Genomic DNA, 25,367 nt, shown 5'->3' with positions numbered 1-25,367 from the left:
CTTTAATAACGTCCCTCTGGTATTTGTCCTGCGCCTGCGCACTGACGCCCCGCTATACTCCTGTGCCCGTAACCGATAGGGTCACCCTATTCTAAACGTCCCTGTTATTTATCTCATCACGTATCGCCAACCAGCATTTCGATATGAAGCTGGGAAGTGCTATAGACACAGCGGCAGACACACCTCAAACGAGGCCCTTCAACGAATGGCGTGGACCGGCTTTCATGACGTCGCGATTAATTCCATTTCATGGAGGCACTTGTCAGTACTAATTGGTTTTTTGGGGAAAGGAAATGGCGCAGTATTTGTCTCATATATCTTTGGACACCTGAACCGCGCCGTAAGGGAAGTGATAAAGGGGGGAGTGAAAGAAGAAAGGAAGAGAGAGGTGCCATAGTGGAGGGCTCCGGAATAATTTCGACCACCTGGGGATCTTTAACGTGCACTGACATCGCACAGCACACGGGCGCCTTAGCGTTTTTCCTCCATAAAAACGCAGCCGCCGGGGTCGGGTTCGAACCCGGGAACTCCGGATCAGTAGTCGAGCGCCCTAACCACTGAGCCACCGCGGCGGGGCAATGTCAGTCATTTCCGATTTCACGCTAGGGGATTAACCGCGACGTCATGAATATCTGTCCACGCCATTGGCTGGAGGGCTTCCTTAGAGGGGCATTCGCCGCTGCGTTCTTCAGTTGCATCCCACTATAGGTGCTTACGCTCCACCACCGCTGCAAAATGGTCTACCGCTCTCTTTTCCCCAATGTCCCTTGAAAACAAAAAAAAAATAATGTGGATTAGCTCAGCTAATCCAAGATATACAAAGCGAAAGATGCTGGCATTGACAATGTTCTAGACGGCGATGGCTTTGGGGAAAGGAAGGGCACATAACTGGCTCCCTGGATATGTGGACGCCTCCATAAAAGCGAAGCCTCCATAAAAAACGCTAAGGCGCCCATGTGCTATGCGATGCCAGTGCCCTTTAACGATCCACAGATGGTCGAAATTATTCGGGAGCCCTCCACTACGGCACCTCTTCTTCCTTTCTTCTTTCACTCCCTCCTTTATCCCTTCCTTTACGGCGCGGTTCAGGTGTCCGGCGACTTACGGGACAGATACTGAGCCATTTCATTTCCCCCAAAACCAATTATTATTATTATTATTATTATTATTATTATTATTATATGCGGACGCCTCATTCGTGCTTCGATACATATGGCGGTGGTGTGAGAGAGAAATGTGGCCTGAATGCATTAGCGCTCACAGCGTTGTGGCTGACATGCGGCACTGCAGATATGGCTATAGGCCGCAGCGTTCATTTAGTGATAAATCTCGCGATCAACCATTAACTGCATGCCACCTCCCAGGGTGGCAGGGAGGGCGCGCTGCCTATCCAGTGTGGCGAACGCAATCAAAGCAGGCTTTTGCAGTTGGACACCAACGCCACGTACATGAAAGCGAGATTGAGGTCTCCACTGACCCACGGAGCCTGTTGTGCGCCTTTCCTTTCGTGAAAATGAACGGCCTTTGCAAAGTTGTCCACACCAGTGAACTCTGTGAACGCGGTCGGCTCACTTGTTTTGTTTGGTTTTTGAGGAAAGGAAATGGCACAGTAACCATCTCACATATCTCGGTGTACAACTAAACCTCGCCGTAAAGGAAGGGACAAAGGAGGAAGGGAAAGAAAAAGGAGAAAACTATCTGAATATTGACAGCTGGATTTTGAGGAAAGGCGCGGCGCTGCGCAGCGGCGGAACACCTGTGGCTCGGTGCTACTAGTGGCGCATGAGCAGTAGTGACTAGGGAGCGAGAGAGAGAGAAATATCCACGGCGAGACGCGCGTTGTGACGTCATGTGCCTCCTCGGAGCACCGCCACAGTGAAATCGCAAGTTCGCGGCCAGTAAAGTTTTCGCTCTAAAAGCGCCTTTGAAAATTGGTTGTTAGGGAAAGGAAATGGCGCAGTATCTGTCTCACTTATCGGTGGACACCTGAAACGCGCCGTAAGGGAAGGGATAAAGGAGGGAGTGAAACAAAGGAAGAAAGGGGTGCCGTAGTGGAGGTCTCCGGAATAATTTCGACCACCTGGGGATCTTTAACGTGTACTGACATCGCACAGCACATGGGCGCCTTAGCGTTTCACCTCCATCGAAATGCAGCCGCCGCGGTCGTTCGAACCAGGGAACTCCGGATCAGTAGCCGCCGCGGCGGGTATTTTCTGTTTTATTTTTCTTTGCACAGACAGCACCGTTACCGAGTTCCAAGAAAGCGGAGACGATGGGTCAGCCGATAGCTATTCATCCTTCGTGGAATTCGCTGGTGACCTCCGGACCCAGGCCCACCGTGAGAAAGAGCAGCCCCTGCACCACGAGTGATTGCCGCTCGCTAAGCCACCGGCTGATGCAACACATGAACTTCTCGGCAGACCCGTGTCACGACTTCTACGAGTTCGTGTGCGGCAACTACCGGGGTCACCCAGAAGGTCCCTTAACCGAGGTAAGCTCCCTTAGCAGCGAACAAAGAGCAGCTCGTCGTCGTTGAAAATTAGCGTCTGGCTGCACACTGTTTACCGTGACTTTACAGCTCTTAAGTTTTCTGTTGCCGCTTTCGCCATTTTAGCATTTTAGGGCTTTCTGTGGAATAGTAGTGACGCTAATAACAATAATATTTATATTAAATTTATTCTCTAATAAGTAATTACAAATAAATGTTCCTGGTATGCAAAAGCCTCTGAAGGGCTTACATTATGGCTATTAGTAGTTGCTGGAAGCACCCAGAAACAACAAGAACCTGTTTCATCGCGCATTTTTGGAGGGAAACAATAAAACAATGAATAGGAGAAATATGGCTAATTATAATACAGTTCTAAACTAAATCGAAGAAATACAATATCAGAATTTAAGTTAGGAGCATGAAGTCGCAGGCTAACAACCATAATAAGCAGTTGAAATTAAGCCAGCACGGAATCACCTTTCAAGTGTTTAGTAACTGAAAACTCCCGTGGTCACCCACTTTTCAGAGGTTATCTCAGAGGTGGGTCTGAGCGATAAGAAACACGGGAGCTTGGGAGGGGTTTGCTCTCTAGAATGATATACATGTTTCGTCATGTGGCCCATATGTAAAACCCGGAGACCTCGTGGCACGAGTAAGCCGACTGCATTACATCTCTCGAGCAGATGTTTACAGAAGCTCCTCTAAATTTAGTCTGTGAAGTTATATGCCCTGTTCTCTCCTGTGCTGGCAGGTGAAGCTTTTAGTAAGAGAGTATTTTTACTCCCGTAGATAGTGCTGTTGTTTTTCGACTCACTCTCGATTTGTAGGTGCGCTGCGGGCTCTTGAAAAAGGCGTGAAATAAGGCGCATGCATTTAGTCCCTTGAAAGGAATTGCAGGAACGCTTTTAACTCTGAGGGTGTATGTGTGCCTGGGAACGGGCACGCTCTCGGAGGAGGTCAGGAACTGGTGCAGCACAGCTGTCGCTGTCATTTTTTTCATCCCGGCAATGAGCGAAATGTCCGGGAGATCTTTTTTGCTTTTCGTTGCTGCGCCCTGCTTGCAGAACGGGTATTGTATGGCTTTTGTCTTCCTGATTGACAGCACCTTGTGTTGGCTCTTTCTATGTACAGAGATTACTTCTCGGCTCGGAAATGTGCACATGCGAATAGATTGCCTTAACACCACCGGAGCCCTCTGACGCCACTAATGCTCAACTTTTTTCTGGCCAAGAAGTGGCGAATGCTGCACCACGGGCATTTTTTTTTATTTGAAGCTGGACGTTAGGCTTATACGGAGCAGATAGGACTGCAAAGGCAGTCAGAGATGAAGAGGTCTCAGAATGCATGCATACACTACACGTCTTTGCAACCATTTAGTTAATTAATCTGACCAGCCTAAACGTGGCACAAACTATGTTGGGACCCAGAAAATACTTTAAATATAATATGTCCCAACCCGTTGAACTAGTTATAATGGGGCTCTCTAAACGTGAGAGATGTTATGGTGGGACTGTAGAAAGAAAAAAAAATAATGTGAAGGGAAGGGGCGCAAAAAAGACAGGGACGAAGACATCGCCCCGTTTACTTAATTATATGTCTTCGACGGTGTCCTTTATAATAATAATGATGATTGATTTTTATGGTGCAAGGGCATCTATGGCCAAAGAGCGCCATGGCACAAGGTATTTTCAAATTCTCAAGGTGGGGTCGAAGACCCATTTCCCAAGCATCATCATCATCAGCCTTATTACACCCACTGCAGGGCAAAGGCCTCTCCCATGTCTCTCCAATTAACCCTATCCTTTGCCAGCTGCATCCACCCTTTGCCTGCAAACTTCTTAATCTCATCCGCCCACCTAACGTTCTGCCGCCCCCTGCTACGCTTACTTTCTCTTGGAACCCACTCCGTTACCCTTAAAGACCAGCGGTTATCCTGCCTTCGCATTACATGCCCTGCCCAAGCCCATTTCTTTCTCTTGATTTCGACTAGGATGTCATTAACCCGTGTTTGTTCCCTCACCCACTCTGCCCGCTTCCGATCTCTTAACGTTACACCTATCATTTTTCTTTCCATGGCTCGCTGCGTTGTCCTTAACTTAAGCTGAACTCTTTTCGTTAGCCTCCACGTTTCTGCCCCGTAGGTGAGTACCGGTAAGATCATGCTGTTGTACACTTTCCTCTTGAGGGAAATTGGTAAACTGCCACTCATGATCTGCGAGAATTTGCCATATGCGCTCCACCCCATTCTTATCCTTCTAGTTATCTCCCTCTCATGATCAGGATCAGCTGTCACTACCTGCCCTAAGTAGACGTATTCCGGCACAATTTCTAGGCTCTCGCTGCCAATTGTGAACTGTTGTTCCCTTGCTAGGCTGTTGAACATTATCTTGGTTTTCTGCATGTTAATTTTTAGACCCATCGATCTGCTCTGCCTGTCTAACTCGTTGATCATGATTTGCAGTTCACCTCCTGAGTGACTCGGCAAGGCAATGTCATCAGCAAATCGCAGATTATTTAGGTATTCTCCATTTATTCTTATTCCCAACTGTTCCCAATTCAGGCCTCGAAATACCTCCTGCAAACATGCGGTGAACAGCATTGGCGAGATCGTGTCTCCTTGCCTGACGCCCTTTCTTATTGGAATTTTATTGCTGACTTTATGGAGGACTATAGTAGCTGTGCAGTTGCTATATATATCTTCCAGTATTTTGACATAAGGCTCTTCTACACCCTGATTACGCAATGCCTGTATGACTGCTGAGGTTTCCACTGAGTCGAATGCTTTCTCGTAATCAATGAAAGCTATATATAGAGGTTGGTTATATTCTGCGCATTTCTCTATCACCTGATTGATAGCGTGAATATGATCTATTGTGGAATATCCTTTACGAAAGCCTGCCTGATCATTTGGTTGATTAAAGTCTAACGTTGCCCTGACTCTATTAGCGATTACCTTAGTAAGTACTTTGTAGGCAACGGATAGTAAGCTGATCGGCCTGTAATTTTTCAAGTCCTTGGCGTCTCCCTTCTTATGAATTAAGATAATGTTTGCATTCTTCCAAGCTTCTGGTACAGTCGAGGTCATAAGGCATTGCGTATACAGGGTGGCTAGTTTTTCTAGCACGATGTCCCCTCCATCCTTCAACAGATCTGCTGTTACCTGATCCTCCCCAGCTGCTTTTCCCCTTTTCATTGCTTCTAAGGCTTTCTTTACTTCATCTTTCGTTACTGGCAGGATGACGCATTGCTGTGCACTGCTGTCTTTCTCTTTAGCGCTCCGGACAGGCCGCCATTGGAATCTGAACCTGGCAACGTTTAACGCTAGAACTTTAGCTAGTGAGGCTAGCCTAGCAGTGCTGTTTGAGGAACTAGCGGGAATTAAATGGGATGTGATAGGGCTTAGCGAAGTTAGGAGGACAGGTGAGGCGTATACAGTACTAAAGGACGGACACATACTGTGCTATCGCGGGTTAGAGGATAGACGAGAACTAGGTGTGGGTTTCCTCATTAATAAGGATATAGCTGGCAACGTAGAGGAGTTCTACAGTATTAACGAGAGGGTAGCAGCCATAGTAATTAGGCTGAATAGGAGGTACAAGCTGAAAGTGGTGCAGGCCTACGCACCCACATCCAGCCATGATGACCAGACCGTTGAAAGCTTCTATGAGGACGTAGAATCAGCAATGAATAGAGTAAAATCGCAGTACACTGTACTGATGGGCGACTTCAATGCGAAGGTGGGCAAGAAGCAGGCTGACGACCACGCGGTAGGTGACTATGAGATAGGCTCTAGAAATAGCAGGGGAGAGTTATTAGTCGAATTCGCGGATAGAAATAATTTACGGATCATGAATACCTTCTTCCGCAAACGAGAAAACAGGAAATGGACCTGGAAGAGCCCCAATGGTGAGATTAAAAATGAAATCGACTTCATACTATGCGCTAAACCTGGCATCATTCAGGATGTGGCCGTCCTCGGAAGGGTGCGTTGCAGCGACCATAGAATGGTAAGGTCTAGAATTAGGTTAGACTTGAAGAGGGAACGGAAGAAGCTAGTGAAGAGGAAGACCATTAACGAGTTAGCCGTAAGAGGGAAAGCACAGGAGTTTAGGATAGCGCTGCAAAACAGATATTCGGCTTTAACTGAGGAAGATGATCTTGATGTTAATTCAATGCACGATAATCTGACATCAATAATTACGGAGTGCGCAGTAGAAGTAGGTGGCAGGACAGTTCGAAAAGATACCGGGAAGCTATCTCAGGTGACGAAAGATCTGATTAAGAAGCGCCAAAACATGAAGGCATCTAGCACTACCGATAGAATAGAACTAACGGAGCTATCAAAGTTAATAAATAAGCGCAAGGTAGCCGACATAAGGAAGTTTAATATGGAGAGAATCGAGCAAGCTATAAATACCGGAGGTAGCCTAAAAACAGTGAAGAGGAAACTAGGCATAGGTAAAAACCAGATGTATGCATTAAGAGACAAGCAGGGCAATGTCATTAGCAATATGGATAAGATAGTTAACGTAGCCGAAGAGTTCTATACAGACCTGTACAGTAGCCAATTTCCCAAGCATTTCACCCTAAATAAGCCGAGCGCCAGACCAGGGGAAAGCTTGTACCCATTGTATCACCGGTGGGTGCCCGGCGGCACTGGGGATCGAACCCCGCACCTCTCGCATGCGAGGCGGATGCTCAACCACTTAGCCGCCACTGCGGTCTTTTATAATAATCGTCATGTTTATTTTCGCCACTGAGTACAGAGGAGCGAAAATAGGTGGCTGGAGAAAAAGCTGCTCTATCGGCAGCTTGACGGCGCTCCAGCCAAATTTTGCGCCCCCTTCGCGTTAGAGATGAGCCGACTAGCCTAGAGCAAGTTTTTGTTGAAAGAAAAATTAAGGGGTATTGGTTTGTGCCACAGATTACAGCAGCGCTGCCTATACGTGACATTCCATTTGGCTCGGAGATAAAAAATAATCTTTATAAATGCCATTCGCTGTCGAGTTTTAATAAATTTGGCCTACGGCTTTTGAAACCGTCGCGACGTACGCAACTGGGTTGCAATATAGAACTGAGGGGTCTGAGATGTCAGACGAGCAACTCATTCCGCGCAGACATTGGTTTGAATCCAGCTCGAGCGCCTTGGGATGCTTAATTTTTTTTTCCTTTCTAAAATGACCACATTTCGGACGGAAATTCGGCACAGTTTCAGTTTAAAGTTTCGGCGTTACTTCCACCACCCCCCTCCCCCCTGCAATTTCAGAATCTGCTCGGCTGGGACTTTTGAGAATAGGAGCTAAAAGCATTTCATGCTTAAATGCGCACGGTTGCGCCGCTCACAGCACCTCGGAGAGTGTTTCTCTCGGCTAAACCGCTGGCTTGTTCGCACTAAACTTTAACACAGAGGTGGCATTTAGCGGTTATTTTTGTTTTGTACTATGTTCGGGACGTGTACTTGCCTGATTCAATGAGTATTAATTGGAAGACTGCATCGTCTGCAGCGACGATGAACCGAAAAAACTGGCAGTGGCTTAACTTGGCTAACCCTGGAATTCAGCGAAAATCAAGCACGCTTGCTAAGCGTCTGTGGCTCGTCCATGGCAGCTCCGCTGCACGCTCGCTACAGCCGTTCTATATATACCCACACGACCACGTGAATGTGACGTGGTATATCACATGGTCTTACGACGCCCCCATTGGATGTCATCACGTGGCTTAACATCACCCAATCGGATGTCCTTAAGGTCAAAGGTCAACCCAAAGGTCACCCAATGTCAAAGATCAACTAAAGGTCACGGGTCAAGGTCAGGGGTTCCACACCATAGCTGTACCACATATGGCCATACACGGCTAACGTGGGTGGGCTGAAGTGCGTTCAAGGTCATTCTCCGGCCTACGCGACGACTGCTTTATCTAGCGCGGTGAAGCTTTTCGCTTCAAAAGACTTTCACAACATCGCTTGCCCTCGCGGGGTTTAGGAGCACGTTGCGCGTCTGGCGTTCTTCTGCTTTCGTCATTTTGGCACCGATAAGAGCTGGCGCTGCCAGTAAATCTGTTGTGCAAGCGCCTTTTCTGACCCGGAATCACCGCACCAGGCGCGAATTTCCGATTAATCTTTCAACGAATCGGGCAAGTACCCGACCCGAAGGTAGTATGAAACGATAATTACCGCCAAGTTCCACACATATGCGAAATTTGAGTGCGAACAAGCCGTCGGTTTAGTCCAAACATTTTACGAGGCTATCTGAGCGACGCGGCGATCTGTATGATTGAGGCTCTTGGACATTCTTATTACAACGAAACTATAATTTAATCAATAATAATCGACTATGTATTAGTATAGCATATCTCAATTTCGTTTCCATGTGAGACTGCAAAATATACAGATGCTCTTTCTCTGTGCAGGTCGCATCGCTCATAACAAGTACCATTATCTCGTCCATCAAAGCCTCCGTGGTGCCGCCCAGTGGCCAGAGCGCCTGGCACAAAGCCGCAGGGCTATTCAAGGCCTGCATGACCCTGGCGTCATCTAGCAGCAACGAGGTGGGCGCCCGGATCTTGGTTTCATGAGCTTTTGTCATGATCCCGCGGACTTAGTCGTAATTTGATGGCAGCCAGTATAGACCGTTGGTCTGATGAGCGTACAGATAGCGGGTTCGATCTCGGCCGTGATTTCCACGACGGAGGTGCAAAAACGGATTGGTTTTTTGGGGGAAAGGAAATGGCACAGTAACTGTCTCACATATCGGCGGACACCTGAACCGCGCTGTAAGGGAAGGAATAAAGGAGGGAGCGAAAGAAGAAAGGAAGAAAGAGGTGCCGTAGTATAGGACTCCGGAATAATTTGGACCACCTGGGAATCTTAAACGTGCACTGACATCGCACGTTAAAGATCCCCAGGTGGTCGAAATTATTGCGGAGCCCTCCACTACGGCACCTCTAATTCCTCCTTTTTTCTTTCACTCCCTCATTTATCATTTCCCTTACGGTGCGGTTGTGGGTGTCCGCCGATATGTGAGACAGATACTGCGCCATTTCCTTTCCCCCAAAATCAATTATTATTAGTTTTCCTAGTACCAAGTAAAGCCTTCGTCTAAGCTCTTAGAGCAGGCAATCAATCGATGGTCCCCATTCAGGGTGACCTTTCGAAGCATCTTCCGGGGAAATTTGTAAGCTATTATTTTTTAATATTCGGGTTAAATTCATGTTTTAGCTCATGAACGAGGCATTTGGGACGGCAGAGTTTTTAACACCGTTCGTGATCTTCGGACGATGCCAAAGTTCCATGTGGGCGCATAGACGGAAAGCATCAAAAGTATAGCTCGGCGCAGGCGACTCTTCCCCAAAGCTCCCCTGCTTGTTTGCTTGCCGCAAGGCCAACTTTACTCCAGGAGGACCATGACCAGCAATATTAGGATGCCGTATTTGTAAGCTTTCTTTTTTTGCCTTACACTTCTCCACTTTCACACCTGGCTGAAACACGGGAGTATTCGCAGGTGGGCGCCTTGAAGGCGTGGCTCATCTCGTTGCACCTTGACCTGGCCAACCTGAGCGTCGCCCGTGCTGTCGACCCCGTGGACATAACGGTGCGGTGCTCGTTAGACTTCGGTGTACCGGCTGTTATCGCCCTAACTCTCCTCGAGCGCCAGTTCATCGATGGGAAACGGGCGATGGAGGTTCGTGAGGGGGCCTCTTTCGATTTAGGTCAACTGTCCTCTTTCATCCGCGTATTCACAAACTGGCCTTACCTTTACCTGACTTTAACGCTGTGGGGTTGAATTGGGGAGATAAGTACGTTCTTCCCACTCAATCGCGGCTGACACGGTTCAAAGCCGCCCGGACCCCACCCCGTGATCACGTACGCTACCGAGCGCTCGCCGACCACGGCGGACCTTGCTCTTGGGGAACAAAGGAACGACACATTGGCTGACACAAACAGGCATTTATTGCTACAGAAACAATAACGCCAGCTAGCAACAAGGTACGCTAATGAATCAGAAAGGTTACTGAAAGTGAAAGGTAAGGGAAAGGCCAAGCTGTGTTTCAGAAAGCCACCCTTCGGCAGCCTTACGGAAAGCGCCCTTACCCACAGAAGTAAGAGGTGTGGTAATGAGGGTAAAGAAATATTAATGTTTCGCATCAGTGGATGTACTGATAACTTGTTTTGTATACTATATAAAGCAGTTAAACATATGCTGGAGCTGTCAATCATTCAGTAGACGAAATTAACTAGCCTGACTCAATTTTTTACGCATGTTTCCTCTTGGTCTAGCCACAGTGATAGGCAGCCGTCTCATGCCGGCTTTTGCACACTCTAAGAAAAAAGGGTGTGAGAAAGGGGTAAAAAGGACTTTTACCCCCTTTAGAGGACCCTAGGAATAACTTTGCACCCGTTAAAAGCACGCTACTGATCACTTACCCCCTTTTAGGAAACTTACACCCTACTTACGCTCTCTACCAGTGTTTATAACTACGCGTCCTTTCTTGCCCCCAAAACAGCGGGGTGATTATACTTTGCTCGCATGCCGCGATGGGGCGCTCGTGGAGAATTTTGTGTGAAGTGCCTCGACGCGCGTGCCGACTTCATAGAGGAGCGGGAAAGAATTTCTGTAAAGGTCGATTTCTCTTGTGTGGCAAATACATCAAGTAAAAAGATTAAGCTTAGCAGTCTACGCTCAAAACGGAATTCAAATGCTTACATCTTTTCTCCATATAGACTGTTTCTAGTACCACTAAAAACATTCCATGCTTTAATTTGACATGATGCGGCGATCAGCTCCAACGCTCACGTTCTATGCGCATTTAATCTGTGTCCGTTTCAAGCAGTGCATATTTCCTCCTCGCGCTCAGCTGCACGTAATGGCAAGATCGGCGGGCCCTGATTTAGTGTCATGATTACACTTGCACCATAAGCCCACGCTCGTCTGTAGGACATTCGTGGTTTACATAATACTTCATTTTATGTTACAAGTAATAATGCAAATGCAATTTGCCCTTGACAGCCTTGCCGTTAACAGGGCTGGGGGTGAGCCCTAGGTAATATTTTACAAAGGAGCAGAAAGAAATAGGGAAATGCTGAGTGGCGCATAGGCAGGTGTACCTATTGATTTGTGGGAAAGAGTCTTGGGTCCTCTGACGCTTTCTCCTCCTCCCTGACAATTTAAGTTTTTGTTTATTTCTCCATTAAATTTGAAAATGAATTTGAATGCTATACGCCAAGAGAAAAACAGAAAGCAGAAAACGTGCTTGTCATAAATAATTATGGTGTAATCAATAAAAGAGTGCTCAAACTTTGTTATAGCTCACATTTCTCATGGCACACTCGCAAATTCCTGTAGCAAGGTCTGGGCAGGAAAGGGAAGAAAGAAGGCGCCTTTGGCCACGTGTCACTGCAGCAGTTAGTCCAAAAAGTTTTTTGTCGCGAGTCCGCTTCTCCAGATTTTTAATCCGCTTTGTGCTGCTTCATTCTTTCGGCGTAGCTCCTCGTCTCGCCGATGTACGACGCCGAGCGCTATTGTGCTCCTGCGCAAAAAGCTCTTACTTGAATCATGATTCAGACGCGGGGCAATGATAACACTCCCTAGCAATACTTGCCCCCTCTTACATCCAGGGTCTACGTTCAGTGACCCGGCGGATGACTAACTGAAGGCGGGATAGAGCAGCGGATGCGCAGCTCGGAAGTCACGCTAACCCCTCGCCGTGCTGTGCTTGCTGTCTATGCACAGCGCTGACTTCCTGCTCACAGGAGTACACTCAAGGGTTTGAAGTGATCCCGCATTAGAAGCTTTTCGACTGATTTGCTAATGCGAGCGCAAGTGAGCGTGAATCCTAGACACACGTGTGAACACTGCCAGAGCGTTGTGAAACTTTTCTTTAAGTATGCTTTTTGTCTGAGCAAATTTCACTACGTTCAGGTCAGAGCACAAATCTGTGTCCCACATCTTGTGGACCATCTCTACATGCACATTATATCGATTATATATGTGTGTGTTTGCCTATGGCTTCGTAAATATGAGTAAACTAGTACCTGTATTTTTAGTATACATTGGCTTGATTTGCTCTCCTGTGACAACTACAAGCAGACATTTGCTTGATTTTGATATCTAGCACCAGAGTTGTACGTAGCGCATTACACGTAATTGATTACTTGTAATCAGCTGCACTTTCTTGCAATTTTGTGATTAATTTATTACTTTTTTTTTCAAACGGCAAAGTTCCAGGCAATTCAATTACTTTTTCTGTAGTTGATTACAGGTAATCAGTTCCTTTTTTCAAAAAAAAAAAGCTGGAACCAAAGGTACAGCTTTCCTGACGGCAAGCAGTTTTCTTTGTGACCGAGCGACAACAGACCGGTTGCTGAGAAGCATCGCGCACGATCATGTCCGCACCACAACCGGGTCAACGCCGTCTTCTATGGGAGTCCTCCTCCCGAGAGGTATCACGTGACCGCTCTGTAGCCCCCCCCCCCCCTCCCCCTGTCTTGTCAGATGGCGCCGCAGCTTACCTCTCATTACTCCCAAAATCGACGCAAGGTGTTCTAAAAGTGATCAGTGCAGCCGCTGATCGCTTCGCGAGTAAACGTAGGAACGTTTTTGACCACAGCTTCGAAAAAGAATTGCCCTCGGAAATTAACAGCGTAGAACAAATCATTGAAAACTAAACATTTTGACAGAGTTGCCTGTCTGGTTGGGTTTGAAGACTTGTAATGAACTGCACATCTCCAAACAAAAATTTTAATTTTTGGTTGGAACATTCCGAGGACTCCGACCATAGAATCAACTTCGAAGAAACCCGCATCCTGGGAACCAAAACAAATTACCACAAAAGGCTCCTTCTGGAATCCTGGCACATTCAAACCACCACGAACAACATCAACCGCACAAAAGCAAACCTGCCCCCAGTATATGCCCAGGGACTTCGCTCTTCAACTCAAAAAAAAAAAGTCGCCATTGACCGCCTCCCCACAGTGCGACAACGTGACTAACAGCCTTAACACCCTCTCTCCCTCCACCATGCCTTTCGCATCACAGCTGTCATTCCTTTGACCCCCTCCTCCTCTCCATACTTAAAAGACGCTAGCTACCGCCCTCAGTCACCCCTGATGAAGGAGCCGAGTCAGCCTGGAAACGTTGGGTTAAAATTAAAATTTTTGGTTGGAGATGTGCAGTTTATTAAAAGAACAAATCATCAAGCAAGCTGCTGCAGTTCACTGCAGTCTGAGTAAATTTGTGTCATGGAACTATACATGTTGGGAGGAAAGTAACGGAAGAGTAACAGCCTAGTTTTCTGTAATTGTTACGTTACTTTCCTGAGGCTGTAATTCACCCCGGTATTCATATACATTTCTGAGGGAGTCATTTCAATTGTACTCGGTTACTTATTTTCCGTAAGGTGTTGAAGAATGATATATAACGGAGCTTTGTCAACTTTTAGTTTTCTTTCTAGCAATAGTAGTAGCAATTTGTCGCACATGTAAGAATTAGCAGGAACAGAATCCGAAAACGGTTTTTCCGCACAAGTGCATGCACTTGCTCATTTTCTAACTTATACGCAATATTTCAAATAACTTATATTAAAGCACGCTTGCACCACCTTCATAGTGCCTGCCATTTTAGAGGCGAGAAGCGCAGAGCATATGTACATTCCGCATATTTCCTACCGCACACTTTTTTTCAGTATTCAGCGGTCAAGAAAACAGGCGACTTTTTATGCCGACAGTTAACCAAGGAATTTTTTTACATATGCGCAGAAGCAAGCACCCGGCCGGGAAGGGCCACCGCACGTGCACAACAGGCGTACCTAAAACCGGTAGTATGTCTCCGGTATGCTAAATCCCTCCACCAAGAAAGCGCACGCGGGGGACACGCGGAATCCGGTGCGGGGAACGAAAAGAGGAAAAGAAAAATTCTGCCGGCAAAAGGAGGAAAGGGTGAAGGGCGGGAAAGAAAGGGTGCAGAGGACGGGTGGGTTCGCTCATTCGTCGTTCCGCGAATACAGCGCTACCTGTCGTGGCACTGCCTAGTACTGGAAGCTGCCGCAGGGCGCAGTTTGCACTTCGCGTCTCTGGACAGTGCCTGTCTAGCTATCTGTACCTGTGGTGTGCAGTCGCCGAGCGAATAACGCGTTTCGATAGCCTGCCAACAGGCTAACTTTGCGATGACGCCATATCAGTCCTGGTAAGTACGGTCTAATGTTTATCTGCTTGTATTTTGTAGAGGGCGGGTGGTGGTGGGCAATTACTTACGCTCACGTTCACTTTTAGTAAAACAACCAAATTTCGCCCTCGCCAGTTCATGGATCTTAGAATAGATATTAATTGTCATGGTCCAAATTGTGCAATGCATTCTTGTATCTCCAGTATTAAGTTTTAGATACGAAGCAATTGGCTGTTTTCGACACAGTCGCCTTTCTTGAACTCTTGGCGGCGGGTGTACGTTGCAAAATGCATGCAACTTCAAGCATGAGTGCAGCTAATCTGGTCTTTGAGCTTCAGAGGGTGAGTCCTACTTTCTTTCGTAACCTTGATGATTGCTCTGAGTGGTGGAAGTTTAAAGATTGATTAAACTGGAGTACAAACCTTTTTTTATGATGAGGCCCAAAGCCATATGGCATCTTTTTTCCAGACGCAGCTGAGTCGCGCGGTCAGGATTTTCTCTTCCTTTTAATGCAGAAAAACGGCTTGTTTTTTTTCCCCCGAACTCGAGCATTAGCTCCATGCTGCTATGGCCCTGCTTAACCTTCACCCGCAAACGTTTTTCTATCGCTTTTTCAAGTCACTTAATCCTCACGAGAGTTGACAACTTGCAAAATAGGCCATTTGCAGAAATGTGTAAGTCAGCTTCTCCGCAAGGCTTGTTTTCCAACCAGAAGGTCTCGTTCCCGGACGACACTCGCATTTTTTGTGGAAACGAAAAGAGTGAAGTTCCCTCTTCTGAGTAAACTCAGGAATGTCGCCAGTTTACTTCAAAGTGGCCTGGAGAGAGCCATCAAGAGTACAATTGTATTCATGAAGTCAACCTTCGGTAGCACTGCAGTAGAGGCTAGGCAGGAAATAGAAGGGAATGGGCCTTTGTTCCTGTGCGCCGGAAGTAGTGAGCTACCTCACGCTAAACTTTCTAAACCTTTTTTACTAAACAACACCGTCGCGCTAACTTCCTTCCCTTCCCCCCTCCCCCACGCACTCCTAGCCAGAACAAGGAACAACCCACTCCCCACTGCTCTGTGACGAAGGACGGTATCCCTCCTTTTTCTGCCTACACTCTGCTGCAGGCAGTGGGCGGCCATCCGGAGTTTTCATTCGCTCGAAGAATGTGAGTGTGTCCTCTGGGTTCGAGACATTTACCACAGTATTCGTTATCACTTCCTGTTCTTGCCACGAAAGGGGAGATGGTTTAGTCGGTCCCGAAATAGATTAAGGGGAATCCAACCTTTTTCTGAAAATGCGAGACTGCTGTCTGTGAACGAGTACTTTTGGTCGGAAGACATCCTTTTGAAGATGCTGACTTATATAATATTGCAAGTTGTTGCAGAAAGAAACGCACTATCTCAGTGCACATACGCTTTTGTTGCGCGCAGGCGGCAAAAATTCAGCCACAATTTTGCTATCGCCAAAAGCATAACTGGACAACAGCTGAACAAGAGCTCACTTCAGGTCATTTTTTTGTAAAAAAATGTTCCATGGTCATACACTGACTCTTAACTAAATGGTAGCACCACTGCAGGCACGATAGCAACGGGGTGAGTGAAGACGCCCTGCTTATAATTTTACAAGCGTCAAATATACTGCGGTACGGTTTCTTATGTCTTGCAGATTTCAGCTGCAGAATCGGGCCCCTTTCAATCAACGCCGAAAGAACGCTGTAATTAAAAAAAAAACTAGGCCATTTACGGAAGTGGGAGCTGCGCTCTATACTTCCACTGCATGCGAGATATGTGTACTGCACACCAAATGTAGGAGCCTTCTAGTTCGGTATAGCTAGTGGGGCATGCATGTTCTTCAATCAGTATCATTATTTGGTATCCAGCTCTCGTGTTGTTCATTATTTTACTTATTTCTTGGCCTGTACAGCATGCTCGCTTGGAAAACACCACACATACGCCTTCGCGCTTCAGACCAAATTGTCGCAGTTTAAATTTTGATCTCATAATTACAATTTATGCGTTAAATGTGTGTACTGCCCGTCATGTTTCAAGGATTTCTTTTTGTCACACAGGTTCGCTTGGAGAATGGATGCCATCATGACGTTGACAGAAGACTGCTGAGTTATGCTGCCATTTTAAATTCAATAAGAAATAAACCCTTTCGTGCATACTGGTGTGCAATCACTGGAGTCCTAAACTGTACTCTGAAGTGCAGCACGGCACTCCACAAACTTATCACACTAACACGAACATAACCAGGAATGTGGAAGAGAAAAACATCTGTGAACTTGATGGCAGTGAGGTGCTTATCATGCCTTTTCAGCAAGCAGCTTTGTTCTGTAGGTGTATTGTAATGCTGCGTTTGGTTTCGATGTGTGTAATACATTGAAGTAGATGCACCATTACCGACACCTACAAAGTGAAGTGGTTTTCTTTACAAGCCCAAAAACGATCTTACTTTAATAACAATGGATGCCTAGTATCACAGCGAACGTGCCTGTGCCTTACATTCGAGAAGTTGTAACAATACACTGTAATATGGGATACATTCCTCTGGACGGTAACGTTACCCGTCCAAAAGAGACGTAAGGATGCACCTAAAAGAGCAAAACATACACACTTTCAGAGCAATGTTATGCCCACTGACGTGGTGCAAAGTTGCACCATAGAAGCGTTGTAAAAAACTCATTAGGTAACTATAGCCGCTGCGAGGGTAAGCTTACGCTTACGTTACCCTTCCTAACATGGCGTAAAGGTGCACCTAAAAGAGGAACCCATATGCTCTTGCAGAGCAATGTTACGCCCATTGATAAGGTGCAAAGTTGCTCTTTAGGAGGGTTGTAGTAAGCTCATTAGACAGGATTAACTGTAGCCCTTGCGAGTATAAGTTTGCGCCCTGGGATTGAGCATAAGCTTATTCCGAGTGGGCGCAAACATGCACCAGAAAGTGAAGCATATGTTTACGCTTTCATGGCCTAAGCGTTAGTCTTTCTGAGGAGGGGTAACATTAGTCATCAAAGGGTTATACTTATACTTGGCCAGACGGAATAACATTACCCTGATAACAGCCTAAACATTACCCTGTGCGCACTTAATCCCCCGACGAAGGTGTAACGTTACACCAAAAGGGGGTCGCCACAGCGTCAGTGGATTTACCCTCTCAAAGGACTAAGACCACTCCTTTTTTTCTTAGAGTGCACTTGCTGCCGGTATCTCGATCGCCTGGAAAGCTAAAGAAACGACCGGAGTGTTTCGTGAGCCAAGTTTCGGGGGCGCTGGTGACTGTAATGAAAGAAAACAAATTTAGTCTGGCTCAGCTGGTTTATGACTAGGAGGCTTGGCAGCGGAAAATACGAACGGGACGGGCAATATATAGAAAAAGACACAGGACTTCAACCGTCTCACTCTTGCTACTTTCCTTCGGCGGTTCTAACGGGGTTGTGATTAGTGACACAGTGGATGTCCTCGTATGCCCCGGGCTTGAAGTGAGAGAAGGAACAACGAAGTTATGGGAGGTTAAAAGGGCTGTCTGAGGACCGGGTTCGGAAAGCTAAAGGGAACGTCGGGGACGCGTTCCAAGCAAGTTGGATCGTTACTCAGGAGATAAAAGAAAGGCTCACATGAACTGTAGAAAGCAACGAAGACGTGCTTGGTGAAGTTACTTATGTAGCTTGTAGGAATCTCTAAATGCGTAGGAAACGGTGACGTCGACTGGTGAAACCGGCGTGTCTAAAACAGGTCTCTCAAGACTGGGATCAAGACCCCGTTACCAGATTCTCTACTCGGAGCTGCGAAAGGCGCGGATGGAGAGGGCGGTGAACAATAGCTGCGTGAAAGGCAGCGGAGATTGTACTTGCACGCATTAAAATTCGTACACGTGAGCATTGGTTGAAAGTGATGAGATCCTTGTTGGTGATCATGGTTGGGATATAACCGCTTTGAACATGATCAGCCGATCAACAATGCAGCACTGTTACTTCTTCAACTTCGTAAATGCGGCTCTATGAAAGAACTGTGGATAGGGGCTAGCGAGCTAAAGCGTAAAAGTTGCAAACACTGTAAACCCCGTAAACACCACACCGCCCTGCTGGCCTAAGAGTTTTCTCGTCATTCCGCCTTGTTCGACGTGTGCTAAGTTTTCCTTCTGGTCTGCAACTTATTTTTTATCAAGTGGGCATCGAAATACGTCACTACGAATGAAAGCTTGGATTGTTCTATATTTCGGGAGCACGCCACTTGCCGATATTGTATTAAAAAGAAGTACAAAATCGGCAGCAGGAATTCTCTCTTTGTCTTTGGATTTGTATGGCCTCTCTAACCATAAATTTAGTTGGTAGCCGCCGCGGTGGCTGAGTGGTTACGGCGCTCGGCTGCTGGCCCGAAAGACGCGGGTTCGATCCCGGCCGCGGCGGTCGAATTTCGATGGAGGCGGAATTCTAGAGGCCCGTGTGCTGTGCGATGTCAGTGCACGTTAAAGAACACCAGCAGGTCGAAATTTCCGGAGCCCTACACTATACGGCGTCTCTCATAGCCTGAGTAGCTTTGGGACGTTAAACACACATAAGCCATAAACCAAACCATAAATTTAGTTGGCTGGTTAGTCTTGGCCCAAGACGTGCGGAAGTGAGACTCGGGACGTATACGGTCTATATCAACACCTCCATTTTTACAATGACGTTTGCTTCTTCTTCTTCTTTTTCTTGTGCATAGCTCCGATTCAGCCCCTCCGAACAAGCATGGCACCGACACCGCCATCAGCTGCTGATAAAATCTGTCGGCGAAGCCATGACTTTCTATAGATTCATGCTGACTACATATGGCGTTGATGCTAAGCGTGTAATGCAACTCGCCAACGAGATAATGAACTACGAGAACGAACGTAAGTAAAGCGACATATTCAATTGCCATGCGTGCAAGTTCCGTGCAAATTTCAGCGCGTGCACTTTGCATCGCGAGGTTTCACACAGCGTGGTGACATGGCGAAACTATAGCAAAGTAAGATCATGCGGAATATATGTCGATAAGAGTCGTTAAAGCCAGTACGTACTAATAATTATAAACGGCGCTTTAAAATTTTCTCTTTTATTACAACAAAAAGGCTTGTAAGAGACCTTTCGTATTCTAAAAAAGAACTTTTCACAGCCTTACCAATGTAACAGAATATTAAATATAGAGAAGCATCAAGCGAAGTCAGTTTCATCATTATCATAATCAGCCTGACTACGATAAGGCCGCTCCCATGTCTCTCCAGTTAACCCTGTCGTTTGCCAGCTGCGGCCCCCGTGTCCCCGCAAACTTCTTAATCTCATCCGCCCACCTAACTTTCTGCCGCCCCCTGCTACGCTTGCCTTCTCATGGAGCACACTCCGTTACCCTTAAGGACCAGCCGTTATCCTGCCTTCGCATTGCATGTCCTGTCCAAACCCATTTCTTCCTCTTGATTTCGACTCATCATCATCACCATCAGCCTGAATCCCACTGCAGGGCAAAGGCCGCTCCCATGTGTCTCCAGTTAACCCTGTCCTTTGCCAGCTGCGGCCACAGTATCCCCCCAAACTTCCTAACCTCATCCGCCCACCTAACTTTCTGCCGCCCCCTGCTACGTTTGCCTTCTCCTGGAACACACTCCGTTACCCTTAAGGTTATGCTGCCTTCGCATTACATGCCCTGTCCAAACGCATTTCTTCCTCTTGATTTCGACTCATCACCATCAGCCTGACTCCCACTGCAGGGCAACGGCCGCTCCCATGTGTCTAGTTAACCCTGTCCTTTGCCAGCTGCGGCCCCGTATCCCCGCAAACTTCTTCATCTCATCCACCCACCTAACTTTCTGCCCCCTGCTACGCTTGTCTTCTCCTGGAACACACTCCGTTACCCTTAAGGTTATCGTGCCTTCGCATTACATGTCCTGCCCAAGTCTATTTATTCCTCTTGATTTCGGCTAGGATCTCATAAACTCGCGTTTCTTTCCTCACCCACTCTGCCCTCTTCCGGTGTCTTAACGTTACACCTATCATTTTTCTTTCCATGGCTCGCTGCGTTGTCCTTAATTTGAGTTTGAGTTGAACCTTTTTCGTTAGCCTCTACAAGCAAAATTGCAGAATATGTCGTTTACACACAGGCAGTATATCAAGAACCTACAGAAACCGCTTTTTAGCCACACTCCATTATTTTTGTTTTCAAAAGCTTTTATACTTATTAGCCTCCGAAGCACCGGCGTCAATGTTACGCTTTTGGGCGCAGTGAATCGAGTTCGGAGCGAGTGAAATGTAGATTTGCCGAACGCACATCCAGGCGGGTAAGTTCTGCAGCGTTTGAGAAAAAACGTTTCCATGTGATTCAGTCGGCGAGTTGCACCCTTCGAAGAACGCACTCAGATTTTTCAGAGAAATCGTGGAGGCTTAATAGTTTTGGAGTTGCTGTTGTTAAATAGCCTATCGGCGTTTCATTGTTAGGGTTGAGTCTTACGTGACGTAAATTAGTACTTCAGTTTACTAAAACTGTGCATCACTTCAGTGTAAACTATAGCTGTCTTGACAAATGTGACATCCGGAGGCGGCACTTTTCGTATACAGATCTAATGTTAAGCAGTATTTGTCAGATGCCTTTAGACGCACTGATGAGCATTTTCGGGCTGGCCGACGAACTAATTCCGAACATCGATTCTGCGGCCCACAGTACAGTTATTTTAAACGTTTTAAATTGTACCGCAGTAATTGGTGCACGATGCAATACGCATATCAGGCTTTTAATAGGGAGAGTGCCCGACGAAACAACAACGCCAACCGAACAGAAGCAGTCACAGCCAAAGCTGACTTTAAACCTCTTTTATAAACACGAACAACGTCGCCCACGAAGCCACGCCATCTCATGCCATGTCTCAAACATGTTGGCTGGTAGTACGCTTGGTAAACCATTCAAGGTTGTTATCTTGTATATTATCCTTGTCTTTTCAGTTATCAATGCTTTAAACCGGCATATGAAGACCGGGCTACTTATCACTGGAAGAATCCAAGACATGGGCCTCAAAACACTGCCACATGTTACGTCAGGTGAGCTGAGCAAATTCTTCACGGGAAGCCTAAAATATATGTCGTCCCAGGCAAACTCTGCTTGTTTGCTGTTCAACATTCTCGCAATTAAACCCCAAGACTACTGAAATAAGTAATGCTCCTAGGACAGTGAAACCCGAAAAATAGACAACCTGTCAGACTTATTGTCTCCTCCGCGACGAAGGGCTAACAGCGACATCCCCTTGGACTCGTAGTTTAAATTATATCTCCGAATTTGTTCAAACCCTTTACGGTAGGTATATTTAAGTTCCAGAGCATGGCTGAAGCATATTTTGCTCCCGCCGCGGTGGCTCAGTGTTTAGGGCGCTCGACTACTGATCCGGAGTTCCCGGGTTCGAACCCGACCGCGGCGGCTGCGTTTTTATGGAGGAAAAACGCTAAGGCGCCCGTGTGCTGTGCGATGTCAGTGCACGTTAAAGATCCCCAGGTGGTCGAAATTATTCCGGAGCCCTCCACTACGGCACCTATTCTTCCTTTCTTCTTTCACTCCCTCATTTATCCCTTCCCTTACGGCGCGGTTCAGGTGTCCAAAGATATATGAGACAGATACTGCGCCATTTCCTTTCCTCAAAAAACCAATTATTATTATTACTCCATGTATAACTTTTGGCTGTGTGCTGGAAAATGGAGAAAATCGTCACACTTCCGGAGCAGAGAGGAGACCCCAGTCAGCTCCAAAGTGCGCCTTGATGTGTTGCTTGCACCGTTACTAGTGCTGTTAAGCTTAAAAACAGCTTCAACGCCTGTTCGAATGCATACATATGCACTGGCTCCCATGTCTTTGAGGGCTCCTGAAGAGTAGGGAAACTATATGACTTTGAGCGTACTCACTAGATAAAAGCACAGGTCCTGAAAGAAGCGAAGGAAGCTTTTGCCGGCATTAAACCTCTTTCCATAGCTGCCGCGCCTGCGATTCCGTTGTCGAATATATTAATGAAATTTGCCATTTCACATGACATAGCAAGATATAACCGTGCCACCGCTTCACTACCCATCCCACGAGAGCCCTCACTGCAAAGTCCAGGTGGCCTAATCTCGTCCGGTGAATATTGTTATCGACCACCAGGTGGATGCGGAAGACTTGGGGGGGGGGGGGGGGGGGTATGTTTCATCTAGCTGTAGAGGTATCGGCGCCATCACGTCCTCTATTCGAATACCTGTCACATTCATCGTTTCGCAATGAAACGACACAGTTCGCATTCTGAGTCGTCAAAATGCCGGGAGCAGTCGCTTACGTCATAATCCGAGCTGCAAACCTGTGTGGCGAGTGTTTACGGACAAGAGTTACAAAGTATTGCCTCCTGCACGCGTGAAGCAGGCTCGAAGGCTAACGAAGAGAGACATGCGGGGTAATGGGGAAAGGCTTAACCCTATCGCTTTGGGGCATAGGGGAATAGCGGGACGCTACTGCGCATGCGTGGAACGCTAACGGCCCTTGGGTGTCTGGGTGAGCGGGCGACGATAACAGCCATAACGCTAAATCGGCGAAATAGCGTGGCCCCCTAACGCCGGATAGCGTAGGAAACATGGCGGCATGCATCGAAGCGGGGAGCGCGCGCTTCACCGCGTATTCAGCGTGTATATAAGTAGCTGTGAGTTATTGGTACCATTAATAAATGGTGTCGCGTGATTTCGCTTCGTTTCAACTTCACTCGAACGCAAAGATTGAACCGTAAAATGCCTGATTTTTTTATATCGCTTTTCGAACCCATCGATCATAGCCCTAAAAGGGAACACAGGAAGCGGAAACGTGTATTGGCTAAAAATTGTTACGGTGCGTTTTTCAAGACGAGGTCGAAGCCGCGCCGAATAGGAAGGGAAATCGCAGGCGAAATGTTAGTGATCTTCGTGTCTCGTGAATAAAATATATTTTGCATAAAACATATTTTGTCTACTACCTTTTCTTTTTTGTTGTCATGGCACTGCGTGCAAATGACGCTAAGCGACGCTAACGCTGTGTGTGTGTGTGTGTGTGTGCAGATATAGAGTCACCCTATGCGTGGTGACCCAATACAAAAACTCCCTGACTGCCACTGAGATTGGGAAGACGATTTCGCGGTGATAGTCGATTCCGTTTACCCTCGCTATCGTGATCGTGATCTAGGTTAGTTTAATTGAAGGTTAAATGCCTCATACACCTATTTACTATCAGTTTTGTCCAGCACTAATCTCGGTCGCTCTATCGTAACGTATTTGAAAATCTCACATCTTTATCGGACACTCTGCCTCCCTTATTACATCTCACGTTAGTTGGCATCCGTTCCATTAGTTTAACAGACTCTGGGTTATCACATGTTCTTCGCAAGATCGTTTCGTCCTGTTAATTTCAACTGGGATTTTCGTGTAGCCACAGTCTGGAAGAGAGCCCACCATGAACTTCAATCCGAATATCCCGTGATTCCCTTCGTCACACTTTCCGGTGAATAAAGTTCTGCTACTACTACCATTAGTTAGAGTTGGCTCTATTATGCACGTACGTCACGTCTTCGGTAACCTAATGTCGAGCTTTTTCTTTTGCCAGCACGTTTCGGCTTCACGTGCGAGCACATGCAGCCTCCATATGTGTATTTGCATGCGGGTACAGCATATGGCAAAATAATACAGCCCAAGAGGGTTTGCTTCTAAGCCGATGTATAGTGGTGCCATCGTTGCACTCGTGGAATTCTATAAGCTTCGGAGCGGTGAAAGAGTTCCTCCCACCTTAAAAGCTTCAGAACACTGACGATAAAAAAAAAAACGAGCCATACGTTGCGTGGCTCGGAAGAAAGCTCGCTGGGATGTTTCTTTTTTTTTTTTAGGAATGCCGTACTTGTCAACTTGTATGTCCATTAGGACTCTAGCTCGCGTGTGCAGAAAACGGTAGTTCTGATTTTGGTATAATTCCTTTCAGCAGATCCCACAGACAATTCTCCTCTACTATTCCTAGAACCTGTGCTGTGGTTTCCTATGTACTAATGCAACTACCACAGTTTACTACTTTTATTCACTGAGGTCAGAAGGTTGCCTCAGCTTTTCGGCGATTCAAAATCCACGTAGAAAATTCCGACTGTCTCGTTCATAGTAATTGGATGTAAGTGGATTATTAGAAATTTAGCAGTGCTGCTAGCTATTTTGAATTGACAAGGTGTCCTACACAATGTTTTGTCCTTTCTGCTTTGGCTGGGCAACGTATATTCGTGCTTATTAGTACTATTTACATCACTAAAACGCAGTACGTCGAGCGGTCATGTCATGGTCTCCTAAATAGGTTATCCCAACTAGGTGATACGCACAAAGCGGCCGCTACACAAGGCCTTCCCGGCAACGCCACTTATATACTTGGCATGACGCATTGTATAGCTTTTCTATTCCTTGAGACGAGGTTTGAGGCTGCTAAGGACACGAATAAAAGTGAGGCACTAAACACCGTACTTCTCGTAAACTGCGCATTATTGCAGGCATGAACCGGAATCACAAGCACAGCGATCGCTAACTACTACACCAAATCCACTAAGCGAGGAAGAAATTACTGGGAACATCGATAAATTCTTTCTGAATAAGTCTTAGTTGTAAAAACAGCGTTTGGTAATCTTCCCATATTCACTGTTCTACTCTTGTCTTCGCTGCTTGCTTGCTTGCTGGAGCGTGGAATGGCACCCGATTTCCCATCATGTGATCCTGTT

The 25,367-nt window shown here is 46.7% G+C and overlaps 1 protein-coding gene across 1 annotated transcript; it reads left to right on the top strand.

The window, feature by feature from the left end:
- The first annotated feature begins 2,241 nt into the window (after positions 1-2,241).
- On the top strand, positions 2,242-25,177 carry LOC144108319 (uncharacterized). Its single transcript, XM_077641583.1, has 6 exons — positions 2,242-2,491; positions 8,897-9,034; positions 9,988-10,167; positions 19,343-19,511; positions 21,589-21,684; positions 25,143-25,177. Exons 1-6 carry the CDS (start codon positions 2,273-2,275, stop codon positions 25,175-25,177), a joined length of 837 nt encoding a protein of 278 aa, XP_077497709.1. The 5' UTR covers positions 2,242-2,272.
- The last annotated feature ends 190 nt before the right edge of the window (positions 25,178-25,367 follow it).

This window comes from Amblyomma americanum, chromosome 10, assembly GCF_052857255.1.
Source record: "Amblyomma americanum isolate KBUSLIRL-KWMA chromosome 10, ASM5285725v1, whole genome shotgun sequence".
In the NCBI taxonomy this organism is placed as follows: Eukaryota; Metazoa; Arthropoda; class Arachnida; order Ixodida; family Ixodidae; genus Amblyomma; species Amblyomma americanum.
The sequence above is the reverse complement of the archived record's forward strand: the minus strand, read 5'-3'. Positions and strand labels throughout refer to the sequence as shown.

What these genes read in the sequence shown, in the direction of transcription:
- LOC144108319 (XM_077641583.1), top strand. Translation starts at nt 2,273, where the DNA reads ATGGGTCAGCCGATAGCTATTCATCCTTCGTGGAATTCGCTGGTGACC. An exon ending in CGTCATCTAGCAGCAACGAG is followed by an intron (nt 9,035 to 9,987) that starts GTGGGCGCCCGG and finishes GAGTATTCGCAG; the next exon opens with GTGGGCGCCTTGAAGGCGTG. An exon ending in ATGGGAAACGGGCGATGGAG is followed by an intron (nt 10,168 to 19,342) that starts GTTCGTGAGGGG and finishes TCTTGTGCATAG; the next exon opens with CTCCGATTCAGCCCCTCCGA.